General features: G+C 53.1%; 11 protein-coding genes across 11 annotated transcripts; 7 read left to right on the top strand and 4 right to left on the bottom strand.

Moving 5' to 3' along the window:
- Window positions 1-691: 691 nt before the first annotated feature.
- CCOS01_14314 (uncharacterized protein) lies at window positions 692-1,589 on the top strand (the record flags this gene model as incomplete). Its single annotated transcript, XM_060462458.1, has 3 exons — window positions 692-1,066; window positions 1,129-1,273; window positions 1,354-1,589. 3 exons carry the CDS (start codon window positions 692-694, stop codon window positions 1,587-1,589), a joined length of 756 nt encoding a protein of 251 aa, XP_060306943.1.
- A 1,165-nt stretch (window positions 1,590-2,754) lies between these two features.
- On the top strand, window positions 2,755-3,039 carry CCOS01_14313 (uncharacterized protein; the record flags this gene model as incomplete). The annotated part of the gene is made up of 1 exon (XM_060462457.1): window positions 2,755-3,039. One exon carries the CDS (start codon window positions 2,755-2,757, stop codon window positions 3,037-3,039), a length of 285 nt encoding a protein of 94 aa, XP_060306942.1.
- A 1,717-nt stretch (window positions 3,040-4,756) lies between these two features.
- Window positions 4,757-6,631, top strand: CCOS01_14312 (uncharacterized protein; the record flags this gene model as incomplete). Its single annotated transcript, XM_060462456.1, has 1 exon — window positions 4,757-6,631. The coding sequence occupies one exon, from the start codon at window positions 4,757-4,759 to the stop codon at window positions 6,629-6,631; it is 1,875 nt and encodes a 624-aa protein (XP_060306941.1).
- A 548-nt stretch (window positions 6,632-7,179) lies between these two features.
- On the bottom strand, window positions 7,180-8,772 carry CCOS01_14311 (dipeptidase domain-containing protein; the record flags this gene model as incomplete). The annotated part of the gene is made up of 1 exon (XM_060462455.1): window positions 7,180-8,772. The coding sequence occupies one exon, from the start codon at window positions 8,770-8,772 to the stop codon at window positions 7,180-7,182; it is 1,593 nt and encodes a 530-aa protein (XP_060306940.1).
- Window positions 8,773-9,780: 1,008 nt separating this feature from the next.
- On the bottom strand, window positions 9,781-11,441 carry CCOS01_14310 (uncharacterized protein; the record flags this gene model as incomplete). Its single annotated transcript, XM_060462454.1, has 4 exons — window positions 9,781-10,404; window positions 10,480-10,585; window positions 10,640-10,985; window positions 11,225-11,441. 4 exons carry the CDS (start codon window positions 11,439-11,441, stop codon window positions 9,781-9,783), a joined length of 1,293 nt encoding a protein of 430 aa, XP_060306939.1.
- A 2,100-nt stretch (window positions 11,442-13,541) lies between these two features.
- Window positions 13,542-14,324, bottom strand: CCOS01_14309 (uncharacterized protein; the record flags this gene model as incomplete). Its single annotated transcript, XM_060462453.1, has 3 exons — window positions 13,542-13,655; window positions 13,731-14,155; window positions 14,219-14,324. The coding sequence occupies 3 exons, from the start codon at window positions 14,322-14,324 to the stop codon at window positions 13,542-13,544; spliced, it is 645 nt and encodes a 214-aa protein (XP_060306938.1).
- A 502-nt stretch (window positions 14,325-14,826) lies between these two features.
- CCOS01_14308 (uncharacterized protein) lies at window positions 14,827-15,983 on the top strand (the record flags this gene model as incomplete). Its single annotated transcript, XM_060462452.1, has 3 exons — window positions 14,827-14,892; window positions 14,996-15,181; window positions 15,249-15,983. The coding sequence occupies 3 exons, from the start codon at window positions 14,827-14,829 to the stop codon at window positions 15,981-15,983; spliced, it is 987 nt and encodes a 328-aa protein (XP_060306937.1).
- A 403-nt stretch (window positions 15,984-16,386) lies between these two features.
- CCOS01_14307 (uncharacterized protein) lies at window positions 16,387-17,521 on the bottom strand (the record flags this gene model as incomplete). The annotated part of the gene is made up of 2 exons (XM_060462451.1): window positions 16,387-16,871; window positions 16,945-17,521. 2 exons carry the CDS (start codon window positions 17,519-17,521, stop codon window positions 16,387-16,389), a joined length of 1,062 nt encoding a protein of 353 aa, XP_060306936.1.
- A 700-nt stretch (window positions 17,522-18,221) lies between these two features.
- On the top strand, window positions 18,222-18,706 carry CCOS01_14306 (uncharacterized protein; the record flags this gene model as incomplete). Its single annotated transcript, XM_060462450.1, has 2 exons — window positions 18,222-18,358; window positions 18,523-18,706. The coding sequence occupies 2 exons, from the start codon at window positions 18,222-18,224 to the stop codon at window positions 18,704-18,706; spliced, it is 321 nt and encodes a 106-aa protein (XP_060306935.1).
- A 44-nt stretch (window positions 18,707-18,750) lies between these two features.
- On the top strand, window positions 18,751-19,165 carry CCOS01_14305 (ATP synthase subunit J; the record flags this gene model as incomplete). Its single annotated transcript, XM_060462449.1, has 4 exons — window positions 18,751-18,799; window positions 18,862-18,891; window positions 19,010-19,060; window positions 19,116-19,165. The coding sequence occupies 4 exons, from the start codon at window positions 18,751-18,753 to the stop codon at window positions 19,163-19,165; spliced, it is 180 nt and encodes a 59-aa protein (XP_060306934.1).
- A 682-nt stretch (window positions 19,166-19,847) lies between these two features.
- CCOS01_14304 (serine hydrolase) lies at window positions 19,848-20,904 on the top strand (the record flags this gene model as incomplete). Its single annotated transcript, XM_060462448.1, has 2 exons — window positions 19,848-20,055; window positions 20,186-20,904. 2 exons carry the CDS (start codon window positions 19,848-19,850, stop codon window positions 20,902-20,904), a joined length of 927 nt encoding a protein of 308 aa, XP_060306933.1.
- Window positions 20,905-20,926: the final 22 nt, after the last annotated feature.

Genomic DNA, 20,926 nt, shown 5'->3' with positions numbered 1-20,926 from the left:
TGGAGGGAAAAGGCCACTAATCGACAAACAGGAGAGAAAAGGTCAAATACAAAGGGTGTTATTTGTGGTTGTATTGGCTGACTGGGCTTCCGTTGGAAGATCTTGCACTGCATTTGTTCTGGGTGAAGTTCGATTAAGAAGTTGGAGCAAACGCGGATTATTTATATTCAAGACGCGTGGTGCCTACTCCAACACTTTAGAAATGAAGCCGGAATTCTGTGTCTCGTCCACGGTACTGTCAACAGTCTTCGGTGTTGATGGCTTCAAATCAGTTTCCGAGAATTTGGATCCTGCTTTCGTGCCACACCTCAATCGTAAGTGGGTGTCCTCGAAGGACATGGGTTCGGCGCTTATGGTCTTGCTAAGCGCCTTGGGGGTCCGACAAACCAATGGCATTCAAATTGGCCAAGACATTGTGAGCGGGAGGGCACTAGACACTCCAAAGAAGACTCTCGCTCCCTCCGCGTGCAGAGGCTTGAAGAGTTTAACAGACTCCTTTGTAGGCACTGAGATAGATGCATAAATCATTCAACTCGGTGTACTCGAGAGGCTCATCAAAACTTCTCGATGATGGAGAGAGTTGAACATCAAGGATAGGCAACCAAATCTCACTTTTGAGAAGGCTCAGATTTGGGAGTGCAGAATGGGATGCTAAAATTACACACCAATCAAGTCTTCAACCCCTCAAACGATGGTTGGCCTCCGACATGACCGATCACCCTCACGTGTTTTTGCGTTGGGAGCATGTTTGGGGATTGAGGCTATTCCTTCCAGGCACCAATTTTACAAAGAAACTAAGACCCTCGGTCGCAATATCTGTTTACTGGAGATCTTGTCCTTGAATCACCACTGCCAACAACCGAAAGACATCAAGAGCGCGATGCAGGCCCCCAGAAACGGAAAGGCTTATGCTGAGGTGGCAGCTGTTGGCCTGCTGAGGTCGAAAATGCTTCCGCCCGGTGTCAGCAACCAACAGCTACTTCGCGGGGTCGGCGGAGAAGACACAGAGCCACCACCACCGGAAAACAGCGAAGATGAGTCCGACGAGCCATCAAGACTGAGAAAGGTGCGTTGAAGCATGCATCTAAGTAGGGTATACATGCCGCTGACATATCTGGAACCTTCGAGGCCGCCGACTGGGTTCGTGAAAACCCCGGGACGACTGTATGTTATGGCGTGAGTGCAGGCAGTCTCGTCGTTTTGGCCGCACCAGCTCTAGTCGCTGCACCAGCCCTGGGACTTGCGGGTTTTGGCTCGCAGGGAATAGTCGCCGGTAAGTGAAATCCTCAAACTCGAGGCATAGTCAATCTTTGCAGTTGAAAGTTTTGATTACTGACTCTTTCGGGTCGACAGGCTCTACGGCAGCGGGCATCCAAGCCGGAATCGGGAACGTGGTGGCGCCGAGCCTCTTTGCTACCCTCCAAAGCGCCGGTGCGGCTGGCTACGGTGCCGCGGTCGTCAACGGAGCTATACAGGCGGGCGCCGGGGTTTCTGCTACTGCGTTTGCGTGGTGGGGGGCAAAGAAGAAAGATTGTGGAGAGAATGGCAAGGAGGAAGAGGTAGGCGGGGATAAGAAGCCAAGTGCCTAGCAGGACTAGAAGCAGGCAGCGAGTAAGACTTCTATCTAGGCTTAGATTGATGGACGAATGAATCGATGCCACTCTCATGATGAACAGAATGCCACATACTGCTGGGAATCAATCATCGCGAACCTTTGATGTTGTACACGCAGAGGCTCCATCAGGAAAACTGATCTGCGTGATGCCATGACTTTCCACAGTCTTCTCGTGCATCTCAAAGGCAGACGCGATCATCATGTTGATTGTAAGTGGAGAGTTTTGTCAAGACAAAAGCTGATCTGAAGACTGTACCATTTTTGTTTCTAACCAATCTGGACATACTGGACCTTGGGGTTGAGATCGGCCATTCCCTGACAGTCCGACACAGGTGATTTTTGGATTGATTGGAACCGGCCGTAGACTAATTCTCCTTTGCACAGCACTGACAATCCACAGTTACGGTATCACAAGTGTCAAGCTCCGCAATGAGGCCTGCTAAGCTTTCAGAGCCGCCCGCCAAAACCTGGAGAACGCGTCGTCTATGGGCCTCAAGCGGTGTCACATAGGGTTTCCTCTGCCCAAAAAACAGAGTCAAAAAGCACCCAGGGCTCTTTTAGTACGAGCGGGCAATTGTTTTTGCGTTGGCGTCTCGAATCCTTTGGTTCGTCCGATGCGTCGCAGATCTACAGGCTGTCTGCATCTGCTGTAGTGAGCGTGACTGGCCTTGAGACGAAGCTTGACTCAATTCATAGCCTTTGTGCTCCCCTTCTGTTGTCCCTCGAGTTCTCGAAGGGCCGGTTGGAGAACAACCAGGAACCCTCGAATCGGAGACTCCGTCTAGGTCTGCAATTCGGGTCAAAGGGTCTCATTCTCGTCATTGCGAAATCTCCAGAGGCAGACAGTAGATGACTGAGTGCGAAAAGGTCGTTTCTGGGAGGCAGTCATCCAGGTACGACTGCGTAGGCAAACTTCGTGCGATGAACTTGACCCTCAAGCTCCCAGCCATGTCACCAAGGTTCGCGAAATTGCCACAAGGCAAATAATAAAAAGCTGCTCAGATCAAGGGCTCTCTCAATATACTCCTCCCAGAACTTTGAAAGCGCGCCCGAAGCACTCGATCGCGAAAAACCACTTCAGCTTCACAGCCTCAGCCAACACCTAAAATCAGATTCTCATCCTCCTCTTCCAAGGAATCATGCGTCTCTTCAAGACTGGCCTATCCGTCCTGACCGTGTGTTCAGTCATCCAGGCCATCCCTGTCAATACTGGCGAAAGAGGCGATACGGCCTTACACCGCCACGATGGTCTCAAAACTTCAGACACACGACAGGAAAACAGAAGTAAGGGCGGTTTCGTGCCTCCTCATGTTCTCAGGAATATCACCCGTAGTCCTTTCGCCACAGACGAAGAGCGACGCACTGCAAATCGGACCTTAGTGATTGATGGAGAGCGGTATGGACCGCAACAGCCGACGGATTAATTGTTAGCTTTTGGGACTCAACTAGAGGGGCGAAAGGACAGTCACAGACTTGTAGCGTGTTCTTACTTGGCGAACTTCGGTAAAGAGCTTTATCAGTCCGCGGTCTTGCTGCCCAGGTTGCTGACAACATGACAAAAAGAAAGGGTCGCGTTTCAAGTATTCAGCTCGGACGCAGGGACGGCAGACTGCCATCCGGAGACTCAGCCAACTCGGCCTTTGCGAGCCCCGCAAGCCCGGCGGAATACGGCCGAGTGTGGAACTGGTGATGGTCTTGGTGAAACATCTTGTCCTATGCGCCGTCTGTGGAGGAAGATAGCAGGCAATCCATCGAACCAAAGGCCCACGATCCCGAGGCCAGCTTCTCGCCCAGTCGCCCTGCGTTTGGCGGCCTTTCTTTTCTTCGCAACCACGAGACAGACGTGGCTCGGAACAACCGGCAGTCTTCGCTGCATATCGACACCTTACTTCAGTGGATGGTTTATGGCACCTTATCATTGATTGTCTCAACGCATGTCATCTAATCGCTGGGCGGAAAGGAAATATGGCTAGATCTTCAATACCTCGGGCGGGAAATAGCTCAGGAAACCTTACTCAAGACTGGATTTCTCGCTACTTTATCGAAATGAAGCTATTCCCATCGATTCCCTCGCATTGGCCACTGACAGGCCACGTGTTGTAGATCAGCAAACCTTCGAGGTATCCGAACTTTGGAAAGTTTGCAGGCCCTGCTGGACCGTGCTTCACGACTATTTGACATGCTGACTCACCATCCGAGCACAAAAGAGGGACGGCCTCGGTAGCTTCGGGGGAACCAAGGGAATTCCTTCGGGATCACCTCCGGCAACGGGAGTCTTCCGGGTCCGGATGGCCGCGACGCCAACTGCCGACGATGTACTGGTTTTCCTTGGTTTTGCTCGGGCCCAGAGGGATAATGCGGGCCCGCTTCTGGGGTTCTTCCAAGGAAATGTTACGGATCCGGAGCGTAGCATCACCTGTCGGATCCTAGACGAGACGGGGGCGGATGCTCGAAAAGACCACTCCGACTGACTCCCTGAGGTCACACTGTTCGGATGCGAAGGGAAAGCTTGCGCATCCATATACAGCAAACGGAACGGAGTACAATACACTTCGAGAGGAAGAGAGTTTGTGTGGTATTCGTTGACAGCGGCTATGCAAAGACACGCGTTGTATGACGTCCAGCCAGGCCCAGGCAAACGAGTTTCTCCATGAAAATAGCCCACGGGGACTTGGGGACAGTTTGATGTCGATGGGCAACGGTGGCTGGACAATCCGATGTGCAACGCTCATTGCACAGCACCAGCACACTTTAATTGGGGCTCTTTTTTCAGGTAAAGTTGAGGGTTGATCCAACATGGGGCGACAACTCAGGGGCTCGCAAAGGTTGTCTTGGGTAGATGACATAACCGCGCAGGGATATCCCAGCATCACCGCCCACGTCCAGCAAAGTCGTATTTAGGAACTCCCAGAGGGCGCTTCGCCCTTTTCGTACACGTTGCTCAACGCCCATTTACTACTATCTTATCTTTGGTCGGTCGGTCGTTCTCACCTACGTGTGTTCACGGTTGTATTTCTCTCTTCTCCTGTCCGCTGAGCCTCACTTTTCAGATGCCGGCCGTCGCAGCTCCAACAGCGCCTTTCATTTCATTCCCTCGTTCATTTTGAAAGAAACGATACACATTTCCAGTAGACCACACGCATGTTTGCTCGCAACACCCGAGCGAGAGGAAAAGGCACCATGTGGGAAGAATCCACGCGGGGCCGGGAGGGGCAGCAGTTTAAAGAGCAGAGCCCATACAGCGACCACGACGCTGTAGGTGAAAAGGCATCGGCCACCGCAGCATCAGCGACAAGAAACAGCGCAGACAAGATCAGATGCCTCGATGGGCTCCGCGGAATCGCCTGTTTACTCGTCTTCAACTACCACTTCCTATGGCCCTGGACGCCGGCCATCATGCTGGGCTATGGAGCCATGCCCCCCGGATCGCCCGAGCCGTACTTTGAACGGTCATCCCTGCCCATCCTGTGCCTCTTACAACGAGGACGACCTATGGTGGCCATCTTCTTCGCCATCTCGGGATACGTCCTCTGCAGGCATATTCTGAGAGCGATTCACGAGCGGCGCTTCGAGGCCGCTTACCAGAGCCTCGCGTCGTCCGTCTTTAGGCGCGTATTCCGCCTCTACATTCCCCCAACCATTAGCATGTTCCTCGTTGCGCTACTTGCTCAGATGGGCGCCTTCAAGTCCGAGTTTGAGATTTACAAAGGGCCCGACTCGAGGTACATCAACGGTACTGTGACTGTCGCCACATTGAACAACACTTGTGTGAATAGCACGTACTCTGTCGAAGGAGCCGCGGGGATCGCCAAGTTTCTCGGCTTACGAACCCCGGCTTTCCTGGGAAATGTCACGACTAACGACACAAACACGCTGTGCCTGAATGCTACGTCCCAACTCTTCATGCCTCCAATGCTGTATGCATTGGCAGATGACATTGAGGCCGCTTCCAGGGTGGTGAATGAGACGAGCAGCCTGAACGGCACTGCAATCCACATCACGATGCAGGACGTTGGGGACAAGGAGACACCTGAGAAACACAGGTCCTACCACGACCTTCTCCACCTGCACTCCAGACCAGCACTTCTCGATGACGAGAAAGACTCGGCCAACGTCACCAACCCGGTAAACTTCACTTGGGTCCAGCTAGGTGGCTCATGGGAGGAGCATCCCTTCATCCACGACAATATCACCTATGCTCTGAAGAACTTCACGAGAGCCTACGTCGAGTGGGCCAACCCTTTCAACTTTGGCCACTACCACACGCGCTACGACCCGCACACCTTTACCATCCCGATGGAGCTCCGCGGCTCAATGTTCATCTACCTCTTCCTACTCGGCACGGCAGCTATCCAAGCAAAATGGCGCCTTCGAATCGGTGCCCTCCTCTCCGCCTACAGCCTAATCCTAGGCCGATGGGATATGGCCACCTTCATGGGCGGCGTCCTCCTCTCAGAAGCGGACATCAGACGGGCTGACCGCGGACTGATCCCCCCGGCGACGAACGGCAGGAAAGGCCAGCAGGCAACTATCGGACAAAAGTTCCTTGGATCAAGAACAGCTCGATGGGGGGCGCTTTTCGTGGCACTCTACCTGCTCTCGTACCCCGACGCCGGAGCCGAATGGACGCCCGGGTTCACTCTCCTCTCCTCGCTCGTACCGCGGTACTACATTCCCCTCTCCGGCTGGATGTTCTACCAGGCCATGGGTGCTATGCTCCTCCTGCCCTGCGTCCTTCATAGCCCCTTCCTCCGCGGCGCGCTCGAGGGACGGGTGGCGCAGTACCTGGGCAAGATCAGCTTCTCGTTCTATCTCGTCCATGGGCCGGTGCTGCATAGTCTAGGATTCTGGATCATGCCTAGGCTCTTTGAGCGTTTCGGCCGCAACCTAGGTTTTGTTGTCGGCTGGGTTATTTTGCTGAGCGTGTCGCTGTATTTGTCAGACTGGTGGTGCAAGAAGATCGATACTTGGAGTGCGAGTGTTGGACGCCGGGTAGAGAAGGCATTGAAAGACTGAGCTGGAGCTCCGGATTTTTGTAAAAATTGCTTTCGTAGTTATTCCCTATGGAGTAATCAAAAGGTCATGATACCCTCATCTTGATTATTCCTGGTTACGCACCTTGATGGCCCTCATCCGATCCCTTTTAGGCACCAAAGAGTGACCACTTTCCAATAAGCATCGTCCGTCGTAGTCGATGACCGAGCGGTACGATTCGTATGTTGGCTCACGGTCCTACATAATGCCATGGATAGCTTGTTTTTTGCCAAGGTCGCGGGTCGAGTCGTCTTTAGTCGTCTTCTTTTTCCTCACCTTCTACGCGTGCATGCAGTAGTGAGAGGACGGCTCATGAGGCCTCCGCGCAAATCTTCATGCCTCACCGATGAACACTCTTCCTGTACGTGGTATGTCACATGAACAGATGGCAGGATGTCATTCATGATCCATTATGATTGTCTAGCTGTATGATATAGGCTTATTGCTACTAAATATCTGTAAGGCGACGAAGCCTTATAGTAGGGCAATACAGCTGATAGGCTTCCCATAATATGACCGGGTATCGATAATCAGTGATGACGCTGAACAATCATCTTGTTCCTCATGCTTCTCCTGCGTCGAGTAGGATGCGCAGGCTGCTTCCAGATAGGTTGATCAGGATCATAACCAACAAGGCAGTTGACCGTCTCCGCGCCCTCGCCAGCATCGTTAATCTCGCTGCCGACAGGATTCTTCCATTGCCCAGTGAGCTTGATATATCCATCAAGAGCATCAGTCATTGTCTTGCCCAGCTCGAGCGCCTTGGCAGCTCTGCTGTGCGAGTAGTACGTGAGCAGCGAATGCGCCGCCTCACGCTCGTTGTTCTCGATGAGAACTCTAGCGCTTGTCTCGACCCAGTCCACGTCGCTGCGGCTCTGGTTCTCGAAGCCCGTGAGCATCTGTGTGACGATGGGCAGATAGATGTCTGGGGATGAGCACATGTAATACAGCACGCGCTTGAAGATGCGACCGGCAAAGACGCTCGCCTCCTGCAGCTGGAAATCCGGGTTCAGGAAGCTGCCCGAGGCGCCGGTGGTGAGATAGCGGTGCTCACCGAATTCGGGGGGCACGCTGTTGACACCGAGCCACCACGGCACGAATGGCGATGAGACGGAGGTCGCAGGAGCATTCCAAATGCGCAGCAGGTCCGCATCGATACCAGCTTTCAAGCTGACGATTTGCCCGTAGCCTGCCTCGTCATCGGCGATGCGCTTGTCGCGGACGCGCTCCATCAGCTTCTCCTCGGTGAGAGGAACCATCTCAAGAGTGGCGTTCTCGAGCGCGGCTTGGGACATGAACTTGAAGCCGCCGTCACGGGCAGTCATATTCTCGCCCTTTTCGCCGTACGCGTTGAAGATGTTGAAAGGCACGCCCCCGTTGGGATCCCACCAACCTTGCTCAACGGCAAAGGAGACAATGTTCTCGGAGCCCATATAATCGGAGCTGTTGGCAAAGTCGGTGGGAAAGTCCTCAATGTAGCCAGGGTATAGAACGCGGACCTCGTCGGTCTTGAGACGCTCTGCCGCCCATAGCTTCTTGCCGCCGGCCATCTCCCAGACAACCCAGCCCTCGTCCTTGTCGGCGACCAAGTGAGTGTTTCCGCCGTAAGTTGCCTCGCCGTACTGGTTCATCAAGTCGCCAATGATTTCCACGCCCTCTCGAGCAGTCCTAGCTCGTTCCATGACGATGCGCGCAAGGTCGCTGTACTGGATTCCGTGCTGCGGGGTCGGGGTCATGTTGACTAGCTCATCGCGATTCTGCGCCCATACGTCACGGACGGTGACGCCGTTCTCGTTAAGGCCGCCGTTGGTGAGCGGCGCTGGGAAGCCCTCGAAGTCCGAGTACTCCATCGACATGTACCGGTAGGTGTGGCTGACCTGCGCAATCGTAAAGAGCTCGCCGGGAATGCTGGCCTTGTCCGTCACACCGACGGTGATCGTTGCGTTAGCCGCGTGGTCGGCGGCGGGAAACAGCTGGAGCCAGTGGGAGGAGACCTCTTCGCCGGTGCCGCCGACCATGACGCTCCCATCGGCGGTGAGGTCCTTGCCGACGTAGAAGGCGTAGCTAGCGGAGGCCGGCCCGGCGAGGGCCGCTAGGACAACGGCAGAGCTTTGGAGCATCATCTTTGCCTGTGATTAGCGAAGATGGCTCTGAGCGAGTTGGTTGAGGTGGACAAGAAAGAGGAACTGTCAAAGAAGAGGAACACAGCCCCTCATCAAGAGGGACTCTTCTCCTCACCCCTCGCTAGAGTCATTTTTCGGCAATGATGTCAAATGGAAGCCTCCGATGTTGACTTCGGAGTCGTGTTACCCCACACCGAAATTTCCGGTATCGCTAGCGGTGAAGATAACGGGTGCGCCAAGAATCGTCATTCTGCGCGGTAAACACACTTAAATGACAATGATAAGTGAACGACTGACAAGGATCATCTTGTCTCCCTGGAAATGACCCCATGGGTTTGCAGACGCGGTCCCTTGTTCCTGGGGAAATAATGGTTAGAATTACCGCAATTCGACTCAATCGCTGATTGACTCGGGTAAATAAGCGACTAAAGTTGCCCCATTGGAGAACATTCCTGCAAGTCATGCTCCAATAGACTCGGACTATGATTCCGCATGCACACTCTCCATCCACATGTTGTGGAAGTTGTCTCTCAGTATGTCTTCGGACCTGATTGGCTATGAGTTGGACGTTACCCAGCTGATTTCTATTTTTTCACAAACTTCTCAATACGTTTACAACCTAGGGCCCCCCCCCCCCATATTTCTAGTCAATATCTAGCAACGATCCAGCAAAGGATGACAACGGCGGCGAAGTTATCAAGATCCTGTCACCGCGGCCTTTCCAACTGGAGTTTCGACCTATGGAGCGAGAAAAGACTTCGATGTTCAAGTTGCGAATTCAAAGTCATTGATACACCCATCTTCGATTAGCCCTGTAGTCACCTGTGGGGACTGCCGGACTACTCGCGTATTTTCCAATTTCCAGGTTCCAATGCCCTTCCCACGGGAGTTGTATATCCTCTCGAAGGGATCTAGGTATACTATTCGCGATAGGAAGCATCTCACCTCGCGCTGATAGTCTATAAACTCTAGTGTCATCTTCTAAAGGAGCCCGAACAGGTTGCTTTCCTACTCCCTTAATATCGTTTCTCTGCTCTCGCTCCAATCCATCGTCCTTTTTGGGACCGCCTCGGAGCCGTTCCTAGTCGAGCTAAAATCTTGTAGTGACTGATAAGCACCAATTCTAGCCTGGCAGCCCTGACAATACATAGCCTCCGTATTTCCTCTCGATACCATCCCATCAGCAATCCACGTCAGTATTTTCCAAGCTGCTTGGAGAAAAAGGAGGTCCGCAAGCAGGATTGAAAACAACATGGCACCACCGTTCTTCTGTTGAGGAACAGAGCAAAGGTATTGGCTGACAATGGTAGCGTTGCTGCAACCCAGGGGCCCCATCATAGGCTGGAACTTATCGTAGCTATCCCGAAGCGTCACAAGGCCGCTATTCGTGTCATTCGATCTGGGAGCAGGAATTTGGTTGTATCGGTCTGACCCGTATAGTTGTGACCTGGAGCCGTTCAAAATCCGTCCGGGATCCCGATTGTGATCGTCCGGTGCCAGGATTGCATATCGGAGCCCACGATCGTCCAGAAGGAGGTTCGGTGCCTGGCAGTTGCCTAAGTCCAGGGAAAGTAGAGAGAAGAGAATCTTTGAGGAGTGGAGCCCTTCTGTCAATGCTGGAGATCCGTACCACTGCTAATATTAGCTAAAATGTCTTCTCTCGATGGAAATTGTCTCCAAGTCCTAAAAAGAAAAGAATCGACATACATCAGAATTGTAATCTTTGAGGCTTTTATCCATGTTCTTGTTGAGAATCGAGGAGTCCGTGTTTGCTAACCACCAGTAGAGGTCAAAAAACTGATCGGTGTAGATGCTAAATCAAGAAGTGAGCAAACGTGAGTTAAACAGATGAGCCATAGTGACCTACTCTTCTCCTGGCTTGGGAGTGTAAGTAAATCCACTACGGACGACATAGTTGTCGGAGCCGTATATGTTCGTCATGTTTGCTGCAACTGTCATGACACCGCTCCAATATGCATTGAGCAGTCTGGTCCCCCACCACACGCTTGCGTGCGTTCCAGGATCATCTTCGATCACGTAGCTATAGGTATGATCCCCTCCACTATTTTCCTCAGTAACGAGCGTTATTATCACGGGACCGTCATCTGTCACAACAGTGCAGTCGACAGTTGCCTCCATTGTAGACTCCCCGTATGATAGCCACCATGAAGGAGCAGGCGGCACCGCCGTATCACTCTTCTTCATCTTCAGAACTATGCTTTTAGGTGAGCAGCTTTCAAGAGTATTGTTTTTATAATTCAAGCTCGACAATGAGTTCGTTCTTGAGTCCGAAATGGCCTTGATAATGTACCTAAAGCCCAGGTTTGAGGTGAAAAAGGAGTCGCCGATTGTAAACAGACGCGGTTGGCACTCTGCTTTTACGTCGCTCCTCCAATTGAACGGAATCTTTCTGAACCATCTGGAATCATAATCTTAGCGCGATAATAATTACTGGCTACTGTTGCATCGCCGACGTACTGTGCGTTTGAAAGGGCTTCGGTGCCATTGGGATCAGATGTATATAGAGGCTTCAAGTAGTATCCGTTTGCGCTCAAGTTGATTAACGAGAGCAAGACGGCGAGAATGACACCGCCAACTAGAACGACAGGCGTGAACCAGCGAAAAGGATACGGCTTGGAGATCGAGTACGAGAACCACGACCGATGCATCTTATCATTCGGACGCCGATAGCATTGCTGATCCCTTAGCAAGTGATGGCTGTTGGCTTCAAAGCAGGCGATGATGTGTTTGGTCTGAACGGTGTTCGACAATTAGATGACCTCGATGTCTAGCAGTCGATCATCTACGTACTGCCATGCAGCCTCAGGTAAGCCGGGGGCGCTTGATCTTATACTCTGCTGCTTACTATGATGTCACGAATCCTGAAGGATAGCGGGACTCTCTGATTGGCGATGTAGACCAAGACGAGACATTGAATTTAGGTATCAGCGGTTTCGCAACAGTGAACGAACCACGCCTTTCGCTGTAATCGCCACTAATCTTTACCAATCGGAAGAGTCAGTCGTAGGATTCAGGATCGGTACTTTCGCTTGATAGTGTCCTAAATTTGGCTCTATTTGCAGACCCCTGGAATCCTACGTGCCTGCCTAGACAGTAGCGTCTTACTTGCGTCTTAGGTGCACACAGTGTCCATGTATCGCATAGGTCTAATTGCGCTTGCTCAAATCCAACCCAGCTGCGTATCAATAGCCTGCATTCGTGTACCTTCAGCGACGAGAAGCTTTACCGGTGGTCTATGGCCTAACTAGAATTTTAGGCTTGCCAGGTGCCACCGTTTCATACAGGCTGCCAGCATCGAGCAATGTAAGCACAGCCTGCCTGGGGTCGGCACATTGATCCAGGTATACTCCGCGTGAGGTGCTGGCGTGCAAGACGATGTGCTTGGGAGGTCACAGTTGCATAGATCACGTGTGATTGTCATAGCTTAGGTAGGCGATTCCGATCATGGTGTTCATAAGGTACTGCGACTTCCCAGTAAGAACGAGTGGCAGTGAAAGGGGTATATGAATATTCACACGACTTCGCTAGCAAAATCTATCAGGGGGTGCATTGGCAGTTGCTTCACGTCATTATCAGCAAGCCGAAATCATACGTGGAAGAGCAAGACTTTGACTTACCAGACAGTTGCGGTCAGCTTAGTACACTGCTTGTATTGAAGCTCAGGGTTGTTACACTGCAAAAGCAACAGTCAGCTCGTCTGAATCTATTGACCTGAGCACCTTTTTGGGAAGTGGTACTCACGACTAGTTTGTCGCGGACGCTGGGGCAGGGGTCAACAGGCGCAGGAGGCGGCCTGGCCAACGCAGCACCGAAAACTGCAAAGAAAACGAAGGCGGAGAGCTGCATTTTGACAAAGCAATTGATGACAGTCGAGACTTGGAACTGAGTTGTTCTGCCTATAGCAAGTTGTGGAATCTCGACGCGCTTTATATGGAGGAGTTGGGTTGCTATGAGCAAGTCTATCAAGCATGCTGAAGGACTTGGTGCAACTTCGGGAAGCAATCCCGGGTCGGACTTCCTTACAGCTCCGATGCAATATAGCAAACTTCGCTTCCTTCTAGTCTAAACTCTGTTTTGGTATAATTGTTGGAGAGGCGCTTCGATACGGCAAACTTTTGCCGACTTTAGCTAGGTGAATGACTCAAGAGTTCGTGATGGATCATGCCGAATCGCAACAAGTTGACAACCAGCCCACACTGCTCGCCAGTCAGCGACGCGATTTCGAGTACTTTCAGTCTAAGGAACTCCCCAGATCCAAGATCTTTGCGGTTTTGTGTCCCAAACCCGTAAGTGATAAGCTTTGCCGCTGATCCGACCGGGAGAATACCTAGAACCTCCTGCCGCCTTGGATCATAGGGGAATCCGGAATATAGGGGTGGAATGCATCTTAGACCTTGCAAGAGGTCAACATAGTTTAGGCATTTCCTGGAGCTGTTTTCACAGGTCAGCGGTCTTCTAAAGCTAAATATGGCAATATAGTTGGTGCTGGTCAGCGGAACGTGGAACTCTCACTGAGCATTAGCCAGCGTAGCGGGTACTGTGTTTGAATTGCGGCGAGTTGATGACATGATTACTCCGATTAAGTCCGTCAAATGAGCGGCCATGATCATCCCACTGGAACGCACTTAATTTGGGTTTGGTCAAAAGATTTATTAAGGCCCAGTGGCCGGGTATCATAACATCCCACCGGATCCTGCTACTTAAGGACTCGAGAAATCACTCGAGAGGGCCAGCCGGTAATTGATAGCTCAGAAATGTCCGATGACAGGAGAAATCTGGTTATCGGGTCGCAGGCCATGGTGCTTGACCTCTGAGCCAGGCCGGTCCGGCTCTTCATAACGCTTTCGAAGGCCCAGAGCCGACTTGAACTTCATCAGTTTTCGCAAGGGCAGCAAAACGCATCTCCAAGGACTTTCAGAGTATCACCGAAGCCTCACAGTAACTTCGAGGCAGCTGATCTTCCTTACACGACTCTCCTCCCCGAATCCCTCATCCTCTTCTTCGAGCACCACATCATCGACCGTACCCACGGTCTTGGTCCTCACCTCGACCTCGCAGTCGCTCTGCTCTGTAAACCATGCTGCGATGCTGAGGACCTTCTCAATTGCTCTGCCTGTGCCGAGCACGATAGCCTCTCCATTCCCTCCTTTGGTGCCGTTGTCGCGATGGAGCAGGTCGATGCGCTGGTTGAGGTTCATGCCCCTCGTCGACGGCGCGTTGCCTTTGAGAGACTTGTCCAGTTGCTTGCGGACACGTGAGACTGCTGACATGAATGGTGTTGACGCTGACACGTAGATGAGTTGTGATTTTGATGAGTTGGGTTGTTGACGGCGAGGCAAGGCACGCTTTTGAATTTTGGAGCCTGATATTGGGTTAGGCGAAGACTCATCCGACGGGGAAACTAAGTTTGGAGTGGCTGGCTTACCTTCAGGCAGCCGAGGCAACTTGTTCATAGTGGAAGACGACTGTCTTGTAGAGGGTGATTTATCTCTGCCAGCCTGGCCTTGTGTTGTTGACCGAGTCGGCGCCATGCTAGGCCAGGCAGCTGCGTGGGTGTGAGTGAGTCTGAGACTTGAAATCCTTTCTGCCTTGACGGTTTTGCGGATCTCGATGGCGTGTATGAGGTTCAAAAGGGTCTCGTCAGATCAGAGTTAATAGGAGTTCTCTGAGTTTACCTAGCTGTGTGGCTCTAAGATACGCCGGCCTGGAATGTTTAACATCGAAAAAGATGCTGAACCGTCCCCCGGATAAGAAAAGTGCATGGAGTGGGCCCAGACCCCGTCTGCAGCGGCGGGGCAGGCGCACCTTCCTCCGCTAAATCGGTTCGGCCCCCACTTAAGAAGGCACCGCGCACCGACCACTCTGGTCCAAAGCCTCCCGCGATGACGAGATGCCCTTCTGGAGCTTCAAACTATCCACCATGAGCTAATCGAATAACACCATTCGCCCTGTTGCGGCTGCCTACGAACTGTTTTTACCACACAAGACTAGTCTCACGAGCTGTCGAAGCGGAAGCGAACCTGAGTTGACAGCATGTCAATAGCAATCTGGCCTCCGGTGTCCCCAGAGGAGCTGATAAAAGGGAAACAGGAATGCCTCGTACGTACCCTCGCCGTCTCTGCTTGCCCCGCGTCGAACCCCTAATCATTGGATCCCAATCTCGGAAGACACAATGCTAATCAGACTCGACAAACTCTCACAGGCCCGAGAGCTAGAATGGATCGTCGTAGAAACACACGCGATCCTTAAGGACATCCGCCACGGCCTGCAGGACTGCTACGCTCTTCTGGCGCCCATCGACCCGGGAAGCACTCTCGTCATGAGCACGCAGCGTAACGAGCGCGTAAAGGGGACAGTGACCCGGGTCGGCACGCGGATAATCAAAGGGGTAAGTCTGTTCTCTGCCGACTACCTCTCCCTTTCGCGACTACGTACACGTAGCTAACACCTTCAAGACAATTCACCTCCAGCTCAAAACCCTCCCAACACAGACTTTGAACCTCGACGCCTCGCACCCAGTCCACATCGCTGCCCTTGAAACAATCCACACCCACCTAACAGAATGTCTCGACCTTCTCTCCCTCACAGACACACCGAGCCCTTCCAATAACCCTTCTCAGCTCGCCGCCCAGCTGCGCATCATCGCCGCCTCCCTCAACGAGTCCTCCTCTCTCCTCAAGGGCCCGGCCCTGAACGAAGTCGATCACAGCTGGCAGACCGACTCCTGTCCGCCCGTCCACTTTAGCCCAACCCTCGGGCCAAATATCAGCGTTCACCTAGGCCTCCAAGAATCGAGTCTGGTCCTCTGGTTGCGCGCTCTCGAACCCGTTGATTCGCCGGTACACTTCGGCACCAAGCTCGGTCTAGCCTTGGGAACGGTCCGAAGACTGGAACACGACGAGATGGACCGCCCTTTTCGGTTCACGTATAGCACCGTTACGGATGGCGGGCTGAAGCACAGGCATGGCACGGCGCATCCAAGGAGCAGCGGAAGCAGCCCCAGCGGGCTGGGTACACCCTCCAGTAATGGAGAAGCTACGGAGGTCTTTGTGAGGGAGAAGGTGCGGGTTGAGAGTCTGCCAGATCCCAATCTCATGTCTCTGTCTGCAAAGTTGGTTGCCTTGGGTCACACGCTGGCCAGTGCTAGGAGAAATCTAGCAGCTGTCATGGGTGAGGAGTTCGACGAGTGAAGCAATCTGTAAATGTAGTTATATACCCAGGAGTTCGGCAGGCTAAGCTGGCATGTCTTTGGCAAGGTTACTGTCTTCAAATTCCTATGTGCTGGTCTTGTTTACCAGGATTCTGTACACATACAAGTCGCCAAATGGAAGCCTTTTTCCATGATCAAACCAAGCCATCTGTCTTCCTAAAGCTGGAAAACGTAATCCCTAAAGCAGTTCATCCCTAGTTGCCTTCGCTGGCCTCACACACGCTGGACCAGGATGATTCCTCACATCGGTCAGCGTACCCAGTGTGTTGGCCTCGTTGGCATCGACAAATGAAAGCTGATATGGGCGATATGTAGAAGCATGCGATGCCACGCATAGCAGAAACGCGGCCGAGCTGAGTAAGAGTCCAAAAAACCCCCCACGATTACGCCACAGGAGACCAGGGCATCGGGATCAAGATTCTCGACTTCATGCTCTGAATAAGAGGCACAGTCTTGTGGACAGTCTCGCTCCAGCCCTCGACGCTCCAGCTCTTCTCGCGGCGGATCTTTCGCTCCTCGAGGTTGGCGAACTGCCACAAGTGGTGAACGGTGTTCAGGTCTCCTATCTGCACAAACCAAGCGCCGACACCCTCCATGACTTCGCGTCTCGCCTTGAGGCCGCGTCTCCAGTGGGTCTCCCACTCGAGGAGGTTGCCGGGGTGGAGAGTGTATGATCGCAGCTCGAAGATGCCGCCAAGCTGGCGGGGAGGCGTAGTGGGCCAGAAGGAGAACTCCTGCATGAGGGATGTCTTCTTCGAGGTGATGAGGCTCTTAAGCTTCTTATCGAACTCGGCGAATTCGGGGTGCGAGCCAATGTTGTGGATTGACTCGTGGTAACCCTGGTAGCGCTGGTACTCCCAAATATGGACTGTGACCCTAATATTAGCATCATGTGGTTTCGCTTCAGCATGGGTTGTTTTTTTCTCGGCAAGGTAACATACCAAACGTATCACAGTCTCCAACTTCGGTTCTCCAGCTTCCAACTAGATGGACCTTATTCTCGGGCATGGAAGCCATGCGCGGGTACCAGCTGCCGACAAGCTTGGTGTACTCCTCCACCTTGTCGGGCTTGACCTCGTGCTGGACGATCGAGTGGACGTACTTGCCTCGGGCAAGGACCTGACTGAAGCTCGCCTCGAGCTGAGCATCGAGTTCGCGACCTTCCTTTGTGCCGTAGATGAGGTTGGTCAAGGGGCCAGCCTTGCGCGAAGGCTCCTGGGTGGCCTCGGCCTTCTGTCCTGAAGTAGCACTCACGGATGAGTCCTGGGCGGGCTCAGAGGAAGAGGCAGGGGAGGAGGAGGATTGAGTATACGCACTTGCTTCCCGCTGTTTCTGCTGCTCGACCAACTGCTCTCGGAACTGCTTCGATTTGTCGTTGAAGGAGGCGACGCTCTTGGGCGCGGCGCTGACGTCGGCCATGGAGGGCACCTTGAGCTGCTGGCTCGTGGAGCTGAAAGCTCGCAGCGCGGAACGCGGGGTCGCCGCGCCGGCTGCTCGCACCAATCGCTGGCTCAGCATCTTTGCCTTTGGTGGTTTGGGGAGGGGATTGGGCAAAGAAAGGATGTTTCTGGAGAAGGTAGGTGAGATGAGGAGGTGTATGGTGACCAAGAGGTGTCGTTTCTTCTTCTGCTTGAGCCAAGGGACGTTTTGTCTACTCAAACAAAGGTGACAAAACGTGCTCTTTGTTCAGCAAGAACAAGCCTCTGGTACGTGATGTGAAGGAGGAAGGAGAGCGAATTCGATACGTCTCGATCGGCAAGAAGCAGGAAGCACCCGAGAGCAGGGATTTATCACAGGACGGGAAGCAAGTCGGCGTGCAGAAAGGGCGTTTGGAGGCGGCGGCGGCGGACGGACGATTAGGTTGGTACGCTGGCTTGTGGTGGTAGTAGCAACCTATGCAAAGGTAGCGGTTAGGTGTCAAGGTGGTGGTGGTGGTCTCGCCCGTGCTTGAAATGGCAGTCTAGGCAAATGGGATGGATATAATTGGATGAGTTGAGGAGGAGGTCGGGCTACAACCGTGCAACAGTGGTGTGTGTCTCTCGTTCTCTGCAGATTCCCCCGCACTTTCTGGTAAAATGAAGGCGGTAGTAGTAGAGGAGTGAAAGGAGAGAGCTTCAGGAGGAGGAGGTGTGTGTGTGGCAGGGACAAGATGAATGTGACACAAGGGAGGAGATGTTTGGCTTGCTACACTACGGGTTCGGGGTCTGGCACCACCACCATGCCAATCCCTAGGTCCCAAGTCCAACTCAGCCCCCAGAACCTGGGGAAAGCTCTCGCCGCGGCCTGCCACGGCACGGGGGAACGGGTTGCGGGTGAGCGAACCTGGAAGCTGAAGCTTGCTAAGGTCACGGGTGGGTACGTATCACCTCCAAATGCGCCCAGATGCGGAGAAGCGTCGAATGATGTCACATGAGAACCGGGGTAGAAGGGGGTGGATCCGACCTTGAGGAGACAAACGGAAGATCATTGCTGCGGTAATCCGATTATGCTCTTTTCCCGTGACTACCTGAAAGTAACAGGCCCGTGCCCGGAAAAGACCAGAAACGGACGATACTCCACTATTTCGCACCTGTCGCGGCTGTGGCCTCAGGCCACACTTTGCTCGGCTACGGGTCCAGCCGCCGAAACCGAAAGCTCAATCGGAGGAAAAAGGCTCGTTTTGATAGCTTCACATCGAACCTCCGAATACCGCCCGCCATCTAGACCCCTTCAATTTCTCCCCTGCAACCCACATCACAACCGTCAAGATGACCTGGCTCGGAGCTCGCGCACTCAAGAAGTACCCCACGCCCGTCCGTACGTATTCCTCGAAGACCGTCCCTGCGAGCCCGTCGCGCAATCGCTGACCTCCCTTACAGTTAAGCCGATGGCGCCTTTCTTCGCTGCCGGTATGTCCGAGTCCTCCGATGAACTCTGAATCCCGAGCGAACCAACTTGCAAAGAACACGAGAAAGAGAGCGAGAAGACTAGCGACGTGAAGCGCAGCGTGTGCTGATAATCCTGCAGGTCTGGTCATTGCCTACGGCATCAACTCCGCTCAGAACGCCATGATGAAGTGTACGTCGCGCAAACGAGGAACTCCCGAAAGAACGCATACTAATGTTATATACAGCCGACGAGTGGAAGAACGATGCCCGCAACCCTCTCGCCAAGAAGCATTAAGTTCGCAATGGAGTAGCCTAGGCTATACGGGGAGAAGGCCGAGCAACGGGAAACGTGTCGAGGATATAGACCCGCCAACGCGTTTTCTTCATGGACGCTGTATCATAGACGCACGGCTCGCATGCAATTGAGCTGTTGTACTAAAGTACCGATGCCACACGTGCCATAACAATCGAGAACTGCGGGCGCTCTGTGCCTATTCGGTGCGTGAAAGCGTCAGCAATCCGACATGACTGCGCCATTTGCTGTGTAATGACTCTGTACGCGGCATCTGCCGGACATCATTGCGTGAGAGAGAGGAGGTTTCAAAGTCGACAACCAAGAGGGGCGGTCGTCAATTCTGGAGTTGAGTCGCAGTATCACAAAGCGAGGCTCGGACGGACGGCATGTGTATCACGTGACAATGAACAGTCGATAACTCTACCATTGGTTATGATAGAACAAATTAACAGATGACGTACTGTACTAGAATGATATAAAACCAGAATTGACCATATGAGACTTCATCGGACTTCGAGGAGTGATGCAATCGGTTATCGTGGCTCTAGTCCTTATCGCCGTCTCAATTCCTCTTCTTTTCGGCGAAGAGTCAACTGTGGATTTGTCAGTATCCACTTTACACTGTCACTGAATACTTCGACTTCTCAACACGCCCTTTGAACTACATCGTAGATACACACACATGATAACTTCACTTCACTTACGTCTTAGAGCTGTTGCTTCTGTCTCTAGAGTTTCTCAGTTTTCTGCCAAGACCGTCAATAATACCCACTCATACTTCAGCCACATCTTCACCTGCAAAATGTCGACGGTAGCAGGCGCAACCCCGAACGGCTCAGCAGCAAAGAAGCCCAACGGAAAGAAAGAGATTAAAATTCTCATGCTTCACGGTAAGATATGTGCCCTGTTCTCGTACTTTTTATAGAACGCCAAATTAGTCGTCCAGACCCAGCCCATAATCAACATTTCTTCTCCATGACCCCTCTCCAAATCTCATCAAAACCTCACTAACACTCCAAGGCTACACCCAATCCGGGCCCCTCTTCCGCTCAAAAACCCGCGCCCTAGAGAAACTCATCGCAAAGTCCTTGGGCCCCTTCAACCTCGCCCCAACACTCTTCTACCCAACTGGACCCTCACAGCTCTCCCCGCGCGACATCCCAGGCTTCGTCCCGGACGAATCCGCCAACGGCGAGGACCAGGAAATCGACGCCTGGGCCTGGTGGCGCAAGGACGAGTCCTCGGGCTCTTACCGCTTCCTGGACCAGGGCATCTCCACCGTCGCCGAAGCGGTCCGCGAGGCCGGCGGCGTCGACGGTGTAGTGGGTTTCAGCCAGGGCGGTGCCTTTGCTGCGCTCCTGGCGGCCATCTTGGAGGGTCCGCATCGCGATGAGAAGATGCCGGAGGACCTGAAGGCTTCGGCGCAGGCGTTGCGGGAAGCTAACGGTGGGAAGCCGTTCAAGTTTGCAGGCATTTACTCTGGTTTCTTTGCGCCGCCTGAGGAGTTGCAGTGGGCTTACGAACCCAAGATCAAGACGCCTACACTGCATTTCCTTGGTAGCTTGGACACTGTCGTTGAGGAATCAAGAAGTCAGGGGCTTGTGGACCGTTGTGAGGAGCCGATGGTCGTTGTCCATCCCGGGGGCCATTACGTGCCTATTACCAAGGAGTGGGCCATGCCGCTGATCGGCTTCCTCAAGAAGATTGCCGATGAAGAGACAGCGAAGAGCAACATTTAGATGTCAGTCACACATTACGAAC

Source organism: Colletotrichum costaricense (genome assembly GCF_030867565.1).
Source record: "Colletotrichum costaricense strain IMI 309622 chromosome Unknown Scaffold_20.1, whole genome shotgun sequence".
Taxonomy (NCBI): domain Eukaryota; kingdom Fungi; phylum Ascomycota; class Sordariomycetes; order Glomerellales; family Glomerellaceae; genus Colletotrichum; species Colletotrichum costaricense.
The sequence above is the reverse complement of the archived record's forward strand: the minus strand, read 5'-3'. Positions and strand labels throughout refer to the sequence as shown.